The sequence below is a fragment of the Oncorhynchus kisutch genome, linkage group LG17 (genome assembly GCF_002021735.2).
Source record: "Oncorhynchus kisutch isolate 150728-3 linkage group LG17, Okis_V2, whole genome shotgun sequence".
Taxonomy (NCBI): Eukaryota; Metazoa; Chordata; class Actinopteri; order Salmoniformes; family Salmonidae; genus Oncorhynchus; species Oncorhynchus kisutch.
In genome coordinates this window covers 4,716,630-4,732,220 of record NC_034190.2, presented here as the reverse complement: position 1 = coordinate 4,732,220, position 15,591 = coordinate 4,716,630, and the positions used below count along the sequence as shown (strand labels likewise).

At 36.6% G+C, this 15,591-nt stretch overlaps 1 protein-coding gene across 1 annotated transcript in view; it reads left to right on the top strand.

Annotated features, from left to right (window-relative positions):
• LOC109885623 (nucleoporin NUP42) overlaps nucleotides 1-15,591 on the top strand; it is a 28,976-nt gene that overhangs the window by 145 nt on the left and 13,240 nt on the right. The window contains exon 1 of the mRNA XM_031795016.1: nucleotides 1-157. This exon is cut by the window's left edge and continues 145 nt beyond it. Coding sequence (XP_031650876.1) covers nucleotides 1-157 — 157 coding nt within the window. The remainder of the gene's footprint in view (nucleotides 158-15,591) is intronic.

Genomic DNA, 15,591 nt, shown 5'->3' with positions numbered 1-15,591 from the left:
TGCAACTTTTGGATGCAAGGCCGGTGTCGATATGGCGACAAGTGTTGGAATGAGCACCCAAAAGGAGGAGGGGGAGGAGGAGGAGGAAATTACAACAACCGTCCCCCTCAACAGTCCAACAGAGGTGGAGGTGGAGGAGGAGGAGGTGGAGGAGGAGGTAAGGGGTAACTAGTTGCTAGTCTCTGCCACACAGGCTTTCATCTTCACTTTCGACAACAGCGCAGCGTGGGAGCCGAGGCGAACCAGATGTAGTACTAGCAAGTAGTATTGTTCATCCGGGTCCCCAGACCGCAGTCTGTTTTTGTTATAAGCAACTCTCCACCGTAGCTAAAAGACATAAGCTCAACTATAACCTTTGTTTTGTTTCCCTTTTAGCCTAGCTAGTTACGTTTCTTTCTAGTAGTCTCGGCTTTACATCCGTTACAAGATGTTACGGCAGTGGCATAACGGTGGTTATGAGGAACACTTGAAATGTAACGTGATTTTTTTGGACCAATCACGATTTTCCGCGTGTGAACCAGTATCTGTCTGGCATATATTGAATGTTTTGAAAATGTTTGTTAAGAGCAAAAGATGGTATGGTCGTGGGTAGTCCTCTTCAGAATGTAATTGTGGGGGAAATGATGCTGTTGGTGATGAAAAATCGGTGCTCGGACGAGCCCTGAAACTCCAGTCACACCCCAGGTGAAAAAGATGAGGGCAAGAGGGTATGTCACTTATTGAGATGCAAAACAATATTGTGATGCTTTTGACAGCACAAAAATAAATAAATGAAAGGGCAGATGACTTGGAGAACATGTTTTTTATTTTTTATTTACTTAACCTTTATTTAACTGGTCAGTTAAGAACAAATTCTTATTTACAATGACGGAAGGTATCTGCCAGGAAAATGAGAAGGTGTCTGAACTCGAGCAAAAGGTGAACGAGGCAGAGAGATGCCAGCAGGTGGAACCTGAGGCTCCATTGAATTCCAGAGCAGTCGGGGGAGGACACCAAATGTAGAGTTGTTGACATCTGTGGAGCTCTCTCACTCTCACTCACGCTCACTCACTGACCTCTGCGGACAAAGTGACACGGGAGAAACTGTGACCGGCGGTGGCTGCATCTCGAAAGGAAAAACGCCATTCATAGTCGGTGCTGAAGTTATCGTCAGGAAATCAGACTCTGGCTCTCTCTCAAATGTTCTAACTCAGACGGACCTGGCAGGCCTGGCAGGCCTAAACACGGCCTAATTGCCAGGTGAAAAGCAGCCTTTTATTATGAAGAATTTACACAATACACTTTAAATAAGAAAAGGCTTAACATGAAAACTGGTGAACTAAACACTAACTATGGGTGAATAACTGCTTATTGTAAAGTTTACACAATGTCTCCCCCTAGTGGGAGTAAGAATACTTTGGTAACGTTATGAACAGTATAATGGGATGGACATCTTTTGAGTTACAACTTTTTTTCCTTAGCTTTTCTGTAGGTTGTTGGTTTAAATTGATGTCTTTATCTCTTTGTTCTATTAATGTCAGGGTTATTGGGGATTTACTCAAAACCTAAGGCTATTTTCCTGTATTGCAAACGGTTTAATGGAGACATTCTACAAGACACTCAGGCTTGTTCTTCCGATCTAGCTTTTTGAAAAAATCTATATATATATATATATATCAAGGTTATCATATGTCAACAACCACTCTGCAGGTGTAGCTGTTTTAAGAGGTGCATTTAAAGGGAAGGTCATCAGTAGTAAGACTCACCACTCTGGAGGAGATTAATAGAGTTAAATGGTTATTATTTAAAGGGAAGGTCATCAGTAGTAAGACTCACCACTCTTGGAATATTCTATATTTGGATACCTAGATATCCTAATTAAAAAGTACTGCACTTGGTGTAACAAGGACATGTCCAGATAGTTACGAATGTACTTCTAATCCATTAGATTACACTGTAGTGAAGGTATCTATTGAACCATCTGATCATAAAGTTATATTCTTATCTTTAAATATGAATAGATCTGAAGTTAATAAACCCAAATCTGAGTTATAGGAAACTCAATAGTAGACTGTTGGTAGATGATCATTTCAAGATGGATGTCAAAGATATTATACAAGACAATTGGAGGAAAGCCCAACTATTTAAGTCATTGGGGCGGCAGGTAGCCTAGTGGTTAGAGCGTTGGACTTGTAACCAAAAGGAATCCCTGAGCTGACCAGGTAAAAATCTGTCTTTCTGCCTCTGAACAAGGCTATCTGGACATGTCCTTGTTACACTGTTCCCAGGCCGTCATTGTAAATAAGAATTTGTTCTTAACTGACTTGCCGGGTTAAATAAAGGTACAATTAAAAAAAGGGAAATATTGTGAATGAATGAAGTATGAGATGAGAGGGAAAGACATTTCTGAACTTTAAAAGATTGAGGGAAACTTAAGGACATACTTTCTGTAATCTCTATGGATGAAGAAGGAAAGGGTCAGTTATGGACCGAATGTATGAAGAGAGTTAAATGTATCAGCTAAATGTGTCAGCTAAATGTGTCAGCTAAATGTGTCAGCTAAATGTGTCAGCCAAATGTGTCAGCCAAATGTGTCAGCCAAATGTGTCAGCTAAATGTGTCAGCTAAATGTGTCAGCTAAATGTGTCAGCTAAATGTGTCAGCTAAATGTGTCAGCTAAATGTGTCAGCTAAATGTATCAGCTAAATGTATCAGCTAGGTTAAAAGAGAACAAATCTCCAGGGAATGATGGCCTTATTACTGAATTCTATTCATATTTTCAGGAGGATATTGTTGAATTTATATTTCATGTCTTTAAGGAGGCAATTGATTTAGGGGTCCTGCCAGTTTCTATGACACAAGGCCTCATTTTTGTAATACCCGAACCAAACAAAGATCCTATGATCTTTGGTTAATCAAAGGGCAACCCAGACCCCACCCTTCTATGCTGCTGCTACTCTCTGTTTATTATCTATTCATAGTCAGTTTAATAACTCTACCTACATATTACCTCAATTACTTTGACTAACCGGTGGCCCTGCACATTGACTCTGTACTCCGTTACTCTCTCTCTGCGTCTGATTCCTGCACACACACCTAGTCCCGCGTGACACCAACACCTCATTTGTCCGCCTTCCTTCCAGTTCTCTGCTGCCAGTGACTGGAATGAATTGCAAAAATTGCTGAATTTGGAGACTTTTATCTCCCTCACCAACTTCAAACATCTGCTATCTGAGCAGCTAACCGATCACTGCAGCTGTACATAGTCCATCTGTAAATAGCCCACCCAATCTACCTACCTCATCCCCATACTGTTTTTATTTTATTTACTTTTCTGCTCTTTTGCACACCAGTATCTCTACCTGCACATCATCATCTGCTCGTTTATCACTCCAGTGTTAACCTGCTAAATTGTAATTATTCGCTCCTATGGCCTATTTATTGCCTACCTCATGCCTGTTGCACACACTGTATATAGACCTTCTTTTTTCTACTGTGTCATTGATTTGTTTGTGTTATTGGCTTGTTTATTGTTTACTCCATGTGTAACTCTGTGTTGTTGTCTGTGTCACACTGCTTTGCTTTATCTTGGCCAGGTCGCAGTTGCAAATGAGAACTTGTTCTCAACTAGCCTACCTGGTTAAATAAAGGTGTTCTCAACTAGCCTACCTGGTTAAATAAAGGTGTTCTCAACTAGCCTACCTGGTTAAATAAAGGTGAAGTAAAAAATAAATAATAATATCAATAAGGATAGTTTTAGGGTGTTATGACACTTCATATCAATAAGGATAGTTTTAGGGGTGTTATGACACTTCATATCAATAAGGATAGTTTTAGGGGTGTTATGACACCTCATATCAATAAGGATCAATAAGGATAGTTTTAGGGGTGTTATGACACTTCATATCAATAAGGATAGTTTTAGGGGTGTTATGACACTTCATATCAATAAGGATAGTTTTAGGGGTGTTATGACACTTCATATCAATAGGGATAGTTTTAGGGGTGTTATGACACTTCATATCGATAAGGATAGTTTTAGGGTGTTATGACACTTCATATCAATAAGGATAGTTTTAGGGGTGTTATGACACCTCATATCAATAAGGATCAATAAGGATAGTTTTAGGGGTGTTATGACACTTCATATCAATAAGGATACTTTTAGGGTGTTATGACACTTCATATCAATAAGGATCAATAAGGATAGTTTTAGAGGTGTTATGACACTTCATATCAATAAGGATAGTTTTAGGGGTGTTATGACACTTCATATCAATAAGGATCAATAAGGATAGTTTTAGGGGTGTTATGACACCTCATATCAATAAGGATCAATAAGGATAGTTTTAGGGTGTTATGACACTTCATATCGATAAGGATAGTTTTAGGGGTGTTATGACACTTCATATCAATAAGGATAGTTTTAGGGGTGTTATGACACCTCATATCAATAAGGATCAATAAGGATAGTTTTAGGGGTGTTATGACACCTCATATCAATAAGGATCAATAAGGATAGTTTTAGGGTGTTATGACACTTCATATCGATAAGGATAGTTTTAGGGGTGTTATGACACTTCATATCAATAAGGATCAATAAGGATAGTTTTAGGGGTGTTATGACACTTCATATCAATAAGGATCAATAAGGATAGTTTTAGGGGTGTTATGACACTTCATATCAATAAGGATAGTTTTAGGGGTGTTATGACACTTCATATCAATAAGGATCAATAAGGATAGTTTTAGGGGTGTTATGACACTTCATATCATTAAGGATCAATAAGGATAGTTTTAGGGGTGTTATGACACTTCATATTGATAAGGATCAATAAGGATAGTTTTAGGGGTGTTATGACACTTCATATCAATAATGATAGTTTTAGGGGTGTTATGACACTTCATATCAATAAGGATAGTTTTAGGGGTGTTATGACACTTCATATCGATAAGGATAGTTTTAGGGGTGTTATGACACCTCATATCAATAAGGATAGTTTTAGGGTGTTATGACACTTCATATCTATAAGGATCAATAAGGATAGTTTTAGGGGTGTTATGACACTTCATATCAATAAGGATAGTTTTAGGGTGTTATGACACTTCATATCAATAAGGATAGTTTTAGGGGTGTTATGACACTTCATATCAATAAGGATAGTTTTAGGGGTGTTATGACACTTCATATCAATAAGGATCAATAAGGATAGTTTTAGGGTGTTATGACACTTCATATCGATAAGGATAGTTTTAGGGGTGTTATGACACTTCATATCAATAAGGATCAATAAGGATAGTTTTAGGGGTGTTATGACACTTCATATCGATAAGGATAGTTTTAGGGGTGTTATGACACTTCATATCAATAAGGATCAATAAGGATAGTTTTAGGGGTGTTATGACACTTCATTTCATTAAGGATAGTTTTAGGGGTGTTATGACACTTCATATCAATAAGGATCAATAAGGATAGTTTTAGGGATGTTATGACACTTCATATCAATAAGGATCAATAAGGATAGTTTTAGGGGTGTTATGACACTTCATTTCAATAAGGATAGTTTTAGGGGTGTTATGACACTTCATATCAATAAGGATCAATAAGGATAGTTTTAGGGGTGTTATGACACTTCATATCGATAAGGATCAATAAGGATAGTTTTAGGTGTGTTATGACACTTCATATCAATAAGGATAGTTTTAGGGGTGTTATGACACCTCATATCAATAAGGATCAATAAGGATAGTTTTAGGGGTGTTATGACACTTCATATCAATAAGGATCAATACGGATAGTTTTAGGGGTGTTATGACACTTCATATCAATAATGATAGTTTTAGGGGTGTTATGACACTTCATATCAATAAGGATAGTTTTAGGTGTGTTATGACACTTCATATCGATAAGGATAGTTTTAGGGGTGTTATGACACTTCATATCAATAAGGATCAATAAGGATAGTTTTAGGGGTGTTATGACACTTCATTTCATTAAGGATAGTTTTAGGGGTGTTATGACACTTCATATCAATAAGGATCAATAAGGATAGTTTTAGGGATGTTATGACACTTCATATCAATAAGGATCAATAAGGATAGTTTTAGGGGTGTTATGACACTTCATTTCAATAAGGATAGTTTTAGGGGTGTTATGACACTTCATATCAATAAGGATCAATAAGGATAGTTTTAGGGGTGTTATGACACTTCATATCGATAAGGATCAATAAGGATAGTTTTAGGTGTGTTATGACACTTCATATCAATAAGGATAGTTTTAGGGGTGTTATGACACCTCATATCAATAAGGATCAATAAGGATAGTTTTAGGGGTGTTATGACACTTCATATCAATAAGGATCAATACGGATAGTTTTAGGGGTGTTATGACACTTCATATCAATAATGATAGTTTTAGGGGTGTTATGACACTTCATATCAATAAGGATAGTTTTAGGTGTGTTATGACACTTCATATCGATAAGGATAGTTTTAGGGGTGTTATGACACCTCATATCAATAAGGATAGTTTTAGGGTGTTATGACACTTCATATCTATAAGGATCAATAAGGATAGTTTTAGGGGTGTTATGACACTTCATATCAATAAGGATAGTTTTAGGGTGTTATGACACTTCATATCAATAAGGATAGTTTTAGGGTGTTATGACACTTCATATCGATAAGGATAGTTTTAGAGGTGTTATGACACTTCATATCAATAAGGATCAATAAGGATAGTTTTAGGGGTGTTATGACACTTCATATCAATAAGGATCAATAAGGATAGTTTTAGGGGTGTTATGACACTTCATATCAATAAGGATCAATAAGGATAGTTTTACGACGCCAATATCTATTTTTTTAAGATCTTAATGAAGGAAGCTACTGCATGTATTAACGCCTTCTCACATGTATCAGGTCTGTCTCTGAATATTAGGAAATGTCAATTAAATGTGTCAGCTAAATGTGTCAGCTAAATGTGTCAGCTAAATGTGTCAGCTAAATGTGTCAGCTAAATGTGTCAGCTAAATGTGTCAGCTAAATGTGTCAGCTAAATGTGTCAGCTAAATGTGTCAGCTAAATGTGTCAATTATTTGCATTGAAAAGATGTGGCTTAAACTCAGCATGGGTATATCCCTGTAAAGGATGTTTTCACATATCTTGGTGTTAAAGTTTAGAAAGATCAGAAAGAAAAGGCCCTTGTAAATTTCTCTCCGATTGTAGAGAAAATTGCAAAGAGATTTAAGTCCTGGTTATTAAGAGATCTTTATCTGGTTGTGTACTTTTTGTCAACAACAACACATAGATCCCCACAGATATACAATCTGGAATTATAAAGACAAGTTACAAAAACAAGTTTTTCCAGGAGTTTTTCCAGGACTGGTTTGACAACAGCATTATCTGGGTTAAACAAATATTGAAAATTGATGGACAACTAAATGATTATCCAGAATTCACGAGAACAACACATTGTGCTATTCTTCTTTTAGGAGAACATAGCAATAGCTTGAAGGTTTTGTTTTGTTAATTCAGCTAGAATTAATTTACGTTTTTAAACTATAAATGTAACAGCACACACTACGTTTAAAAGTTTATTTAACCAGGTAGGCTAGTTGAGAACACCTTTATTTAACCAGGTAGGCTAGTTGAGAACACCTTTATTTAACCAGGTAGGCTAGTTGAGAACACCTTTATTTAACCAGGTAGGCTAGTTGAGAACACCTTTATTTAACCGGGTAGGCTAGTTGAGAACACCTTTATTTAACCAGGTAGGCTAGTTGAGAACACCTTTATTTAACCAGGTAGGCTAGTTGAGAACACCTTTATTTAACCAGGTAGGCTAGTTGAGAACACCTTTATTTAACCAGGTAGGCTAGTTGAGAACACCTTTATTTAACCAGGTAGGCTAGTTGAGAACACCTTTATTTAACCAGGTAGGCTAGTTGAGAACACCTTTATTTAACCAGGTAGGCTAGTTGAGAACACCTTTATTTAACCAGGTACACCCCAGTCACACCCCAGGTCACCCCAGGTCACCCCAGTCACACCCCAGGTGAAAAAGATGAGGGCAAGAGGGTATGTCACTTATTGAGATGCAAAACAATATTGTGATGCTTTTGACAGCACAAAAATAAATAAATGAAAGGGCAGATGACTTGGAGAACATGTTTTTTATTTTTTATTTACTTAACCTTTATTTAACTGGTCAGTTAAGAACAAATTCTTATTTACAATGACGGAAGGTATCTGCCAGGAAAATGAGAAGGTGTCTGAACTCGAGCAAAAGGTGAACGAGGCAGAGAGATGCCAGCAGGTGGAACCTGAGGCTCCATTGAATTCCAGAGCAGTCGGGGGAGGACACCAAATGTAGAGTTGTTGACATCTGTGGAGCTCTCTCACTCTCACTCACGCTCACTCACTGACCTCTGCGGACAAAGTGACACGGGAGAAACTGTGACCGGCGGTGGCTGCATCTCGAAAGGAAAAACGCCATTCATAGTCGGTGCTGAAGTTATCGTCAGGAAATCAGACTCTGGCTCTCTCTCAAATGTTCTAACTCAGACGGACCTGGCAGGCCTGGCAGGCCTAAACACGGCCTAATTGCCAGGTGAAAAGCAGCCTTTTATTATGAAGAATTTACACAATACACTTTAAATAAGAAAAGGCTTAACATGAAAACTGGTGAACTAAACACTAACTATGGGTGAATAACTGCTTATTGTAAAGTTTACACAATGTCTCCCCCTAGTGGGAGTAAGAATACTTTGGTAACGTTATGAACAGTATAATGGGATGGACATCTTTTGAGTTACAACTTTTTTTCCTTAGCTTTTCTGTAGGTTGTTGGTTTAAATTGATGTCTTTATCTCTTTGTTCTATTAATGTCAGGGTTATTGGGGATTTACTCAAAACCTAAGGCTATTTTCCTGTATTGCAAACGGTTTAATGGAGACATTCTACAAGACACTCAGGCTTGTTCTTCCGATCTAGCTTTTTGAAAAAATCTATATATATATATATATATCAAGGTTATCATATGTCAACAACCACTCTGCAGGTGTAGCTGTTTTAAGAGGTGCATTTAAAGGGAAGGTCATCAGTAGTAAGACTCACCACTCTGGAGGAGATTAATAGAGTTAAATGGTTATTATTTAAAGGGAAGGTCATCAGTAGTAAGACTCACCACTCTTGGAATATTCTATATTTGGATACCTAGATATCCTAATTAAAAAGTACTGCACTTGGTGTAACAAGGACATGTCCAGATAGTTACGAATGTACTTCTAATCCATTAGATTACACTGTAGTGAAGGTATCTATTGAACCATCTGATCATAAAGTTATATTCTTATCTTTAAATATGAATAGATCTGAAGTTAATAAACCCAAATCTGAGTTATAGGAAACTCAATAGTAGACTGTTGGTAGATGATCATTTCAAGATGGATGTCAAAGATATTATACAAGACAATTGGAGGAAAGCCCAACTATTTAAGTCATTGGGGCGGCAGGTAGCCTAGTGGTTAGAGCGTTGGACTTGTAACCAAAAGGAATCCCTGAGCTGACCAGGTAAAAATCTGTCTTTCTGCCTCTGAACAAGGCTATCTGGACATGTCCTTGTTACACTGTTCCCAGGCCGTCATTGTAAATAAGAATTTGTTCTTAACTGACTTGCCGGGTTAAATAAAGGTACAATTAAAAAAAGGGAAATATTGTGAATGAATGAAGTATGAGATGAGAGGGAAAGACATTTCTGAACTTTAAAAGATTGAGGGAAACTTAAGGACATACTTTCTGTAATCTCTATGGATGAAGAAGGAAAGGGTCAGTTATGGACCGAATGTATGAAGAGAGTTAAATGTATCAGCTAAATGTGTCAGCTAAATGTGTCAGCTAAATGTGTCAGCTAAATGTGTCAGCCAAATGTGTCAGCCAAATGTGTCAGCCAAATGTGTCAGCTAAATGTGTCAGCTAAATGTGTCAGCTAAATGTGTCAGCTAAATGTGTCAGCTAAATGTGTCAGCTAAATGTGTCAGCTAAATGTATCAGCTAAATGTATCAGCTAGGTTAAAAGAGAACAAATCTCCAGGGAATGATGGCCTTATTACTGAATTCTATTCATATTTTCAGGAGGATATTGTTGAATTTATATTTCATGTCTTTAAGGAGGCAATTGATTTAGGGGTCCTGCCAGTTTCTATGACACAAGGCCTCATTTTTGTAATACCCGAACCAAACAAAGATCCTATGATCTTTGGTTAATCAAAGGGCAACCCAGACCCCACCCTTCTATGCTGCTGCTACTCTCTGTTTATTATCTATTCATAGTCAGTTTAATAACTCTACCTACATATTACCTCAATTACTTTGACTAACCGGTGGCCCTGCACATTGACTCTGTACTCCGTTACTCTCTCTCTGCGTCTGATTCCTGCACACACACCTAGTCCCGCGTGACACCAACACCTCATTTGTCCGCCTTCCTTCCAGTTCTCTGCTGCCAGTGACTGGAATGAATTGCAAAAATTGCTGAATTTGGAGACTTTTATCTCCCTCACCAACTTCAAACATCTGCTATCTGAGCAGCTAACCGATCACTGCAGCTGTACATAGTCCATCTGTAAATAGCCCACCCAATCTACCTACCTCATCCCCATACTGTTTTTATTTTATTTACTTTTCTGCTCTTTTGCACACCAGTATCTCTACCTGCACATCATCATCTGCTCGTTTATCACTCCAGTGTTAACCTGCTAAATTGTAATTATTCGCTCCTATGGCCTATTTATTGCCTACCTCATGCCTGTTGCACACACTGTATATAGACCTTCTTTTTTCTACTGTGTCATTGATTTGTTTGTGTTATTGGCTTGTTTATTGTTTACTCCATGTGTAACTCTGTGTTGTTGTCTGTGTCACACTGCTTTGCTTTATCTTGGCCAGGTCGCAGTTGCAAATGAGAACTTGTTCTCAACTAGCCTACCTGGTTAAATAAAGGTGTTCTCAACTAGCCTACCTGGTTAAATAAAGGTGTTCTCAACTAGCCTACCTGGTTAAATAAAGGTGAAGTAAAAAATAAATAATAATATCAATAAGGATAGTTTTAGGGTGTTATGACACTTCATATCAATAAGGATAGTTTTAGGGGTGTTATGACACTTCATATCAATAAGGATAGTTTTAGGGGTGTTATGACACCTCATATCAATAAGGATCAATAAGGATAGTTTTAGGGGTGTTATGACACTTCATATCAATAAGGATAGTTTTAGGGGTGTTATGACACTTCATATCAATAAGGATAGTTTTAGGGGTGTTATGACACTTCATATCAATAGGGATAGTTTTAGGGGTGTTATGACACTTCATATCGATAAGGATAGTTTTAGGGTGTTATGACACTTCATATCAATAAGGATAGTTTTAGGGGTGTTATGACACCTCATATCAATAAGGATCAATAAGGATAGTTTTAGGGGTGTTATGACACTTCATATCAATAAGGATACTTTTAGGGTGTTATGACACTTCATATCAATAAGGATCAATAAGGATAGTTTTAGAGGTGTTATGACACTTCATATCAATAAGGATAGTTTTAGGGGTGTTATGACACTTCATATCAATAAGGATCAATAAGGATAGTTTTAGGGGTGTTATGACACCTCATATCAATAAGGATCAATAAGGATAGTTTTAGGGTGTTATGACACTTCATATCGATAAGGATAGTTTTAGGGGTGTTATGACACTTCATATCAATAAGGATAGTTTTAGGGGTGTTATGACACCTCATATCAATAAGGATCAATAAGGATAGTTTTAGGGGTGTTATGACACCTCATATCAATAAGGATCAATAAGGATAGTTTTAGGGTGTTATGACACTTCATATCGATAAGGATAGTTTTAGGGGTGTTATGACACTTCATATCAATAAGGATCAATAAGGATAGTTTTAGGGGTGTTATGACACTTCATATCAATAAGGATCAATAAGGATAGTTTTAGGGGTGTTATGACACTTCATATCAATAAGGATAGTTTTAGGGGTGTTATGACACTTCATATCAATAAGGATCAATAAGGATAGTTTTAGGGGTGTTATGACACTTCATATCATTAAGGATCAATAAGGATAGTTTTAGGGGTGTTATGACACTTCATATTGATAAGGATCAATAAGGATAGTTTTAGGGGTGTTATGACACTTCATATCAATAATGATAGTTTTAGGGGTGTTATGACACTTCATATCAATAAGGATAGTTTTAGGGGTGTTATGACACTTCATATCGATAAGGATAGTTTTAGGGGTGTTATGACACCTCATATCAATAAGGATAGTTTTAGGGTGTTATGACACTTCATATCTATAAGGATCAATAAGGATAGTTTTAGGGGTGTTATGACACTTCATATCAATAAGGATAGTTTTAGGGTGTTATGACACTTCATATCAATAAGGATAGTTTTAGGGGTGTTATGACACTTCATATCAATAAGGATAGTTTTAGGGGTGTTATGACACTTCATATCAATAAGGATCAATAAGGATAGTTTTAGGGTGTTATGACACTTCATATCGATAAGGATAGTTTTAGGGGTGTTATGACACTTCATATCAATAAGGATCAATAAGGATAGTTTTAGGGGTGTTATGACACTTCATATCGATAAGGATAGTTTTAGGGGTGTTATGACACTTCATATCAATAAGGATCAATAAGGATAGTTTTAGGGGTGTTATGACACTTCATTTCATTAAGGATAGTTTTAGGGGTGTTATGACACTTCATATCAATAAGGATCAATAAGGATAGTTTTAGGGATGTTATGACACTTCATATCAATAAGGATCAATAAGGATAGTTTTAGGGGTGTTATGACACTTCATTTCAATAAGGATAGTTTTAGGGGTGTTATGACACTTCATATCAATAAGGATCAATAAGGATAGTTTTAGGGGTGTTATGACACTTCATATCGATAAGGATCAATAAGGATAGTTTTAGGTGTGTTATGACACTTCATATCAATAAGGATAGTTTTAGGGGTGTTATGACACCTCATATCAATAAGGATCAATAAGGATAGTTTTAGGGGTGTTATGACACTTCATATCAATAAGGATCAATACGGATAGTTTTAGGGGTGTTATGACACTTCATATCAATAATGATAGTTTTAGGGGTGTTATGACACTTCATATCAATAAGGATAGTTTTAGGTGTGTTATGACACTTCATATCGATAAGGATAGTTTTAGGGGTGTTATGACACTTCATATCAATAAGGATCAATAAGGATAGTTTTAGGGGTGTTATGACACTTCATTTCATTAAGGATAGTTTTAGGGGTGTTATGACACTTCATATCAATAAGGATCAATAAGGATAGTTTTAGGGATGTTATGACACTTCATATCAATAAGGATCAATAAGGATAGTTTTAGGGGTGTTATGACACTTCATTTCAATAAGGATAGTTTTAGGGGTGTTATGACACTTCATATCAATAAGGATCAATAAGGATAGTTTTAGGGGTGTTATGACACTTCATATCGATAAGGATCAATAAGGATAGTTTTAGGTGTGTTATGACACTTCATATCAATAAGGATAGTTTTAGGGGTGTTATGACACCTCATATCAATAAGGATCAATAAGGATAGTTTTAGGGGTGTTATGACACTTCATATCAATAAGGATCAATACGGATAGTTTTAGGGGTGTTATGACACTTCATATCAATAATGATAGTTTTAGGGGTGTTATGACACTTCATATCAATAAGGATAGTTTTAGGTGTGTTATGACACTTCATATCGATAAGGATAGTTTTAGGGGTGTTATGACACCTCATATCAATAAGGATAGTTTTAGGGTGTTATGACACTTCATATCTATAAGGATCAATAAGGATAGTTTTAGGGGTGTTATGACACTTCATATCAATAAGGATAGTTTTAGGGTGTTATGACACTTCATATCAATAAGGATAGTTTTAGGGTGTTATGACACTTCATATCGATAAGGATAGTTTTAGAGGTGTTATGACACTTCATATCAATAAGGATCAATAAGGATAGTTTTAGGGGTGTTATGACACTTCATATCAATAAGGATCAATAAGGATAGTTTTAGGGGTGTTATGACACTTCATATCAATAAGGATCAATAAGGATAGTTTTACGACGCCAATATCTATTTTTTTAAGATCTTAATGAAGGAAGCTACTGCATGTATTAACGCCTTCTCACATGTATCAGGTCTGTCTCTGAATATTAGGAAATGTCAATTAAATGTGTCAGCTAAATGTGTCAGCTAAATGTGTCAGCTAAATGTGTCAGCTAAATGTGTCAGCTAAATGTGTCAGCTAAATGTGTCAGCTAAATGTGTCAGCTAAATGTGTCAGCTAAATGTGTCAGCTAAATGTGTCAATTATTTGCATTGAAAAGATGTGGCTTAAACTCAGCATGGGTATATCCCTGTAAAGGATGTTTTCACATATCTTGGTGTTAAAGTTTAGAAAGATCAGAAAGAAAAGGCCCTTGTAAATTTCTCTCCGATTGTAGAGAAAATTGCAAAGAGATTTAAGTCCTGGTTATTAAGAGATCTTTATCTGGTTGTGTACTTTTTGTCAACAACAACACATAGATCCCCACAGATATACAATCTGGAATTATAAAGACAAGTTACAAAAACAAGTTTTTCCAGGAGTTTTTCCAGGACTGGTTTGACAACAGCATTATCTGGGTTAAACAAATATTGAAAATTGATGGACAACTAAATGATTATCCAGAATTCACGAGAACAACACATTGTGCTATTCTTCTTTTAGGAGAACATAGCAATAGCTTGAAGGTTTTGTTTTGTTAATTCAGCTAGAATTAATTTACGTTTTTAAACTATAAATGTAACAGCACACACTACGTTTAAAAGTTTATTTAACCAGGTAGGCTAGTTGAGAACACCTTTATTTAACCAGGTAGGCTAGTTGAGAACACCTTTATTTAACCAGGTAGGCTAGTTGAGAACACCTTTATTTAACCAGGTAGGCTAGTTGAGAACACCTTTATTTAACCGGGGTAGGCTAGTTGAGAACACCTTTATTTAACCAGGTAGGCTAGTTGAGAACACCTTTATTTAACCAGGTAGGCTAGTTGAGAACACCTTTATTTAACCAGGTAGGCTAGTTGAGAACACCTTTATTTAACCAGGTAGGCTAGTTGAGAACACCTTTATTTAACCAGGTAGGCTAGTTGAGAACACCTTTATTTAACCAGGTAGGCTAGTTGAGAACACCTTTATTTAACCAGGTAGGCTAGTTGAGAACACCTTTATTTAACCAGGTAGGCTAGTTGAGAACACCTTTATTTAACCAGGTAGGCTAGTTGAGAACACCTTTATTTAACCAGGTAGGCTAGTTGAGAACACCTTTATTTAACCAGGTAGGCTAGTTGAGAACACCTTTATTTAACCAGGTAGGCTAGTTGAGAACACCTTTATTTAACCAGGTAGGCTAGTTGAGAACACCTTTATTTAACCAGGTAGGCTAGTTGAGAACACCTTTATTTAACCAGGTAGGCTAGTTGAGAACACC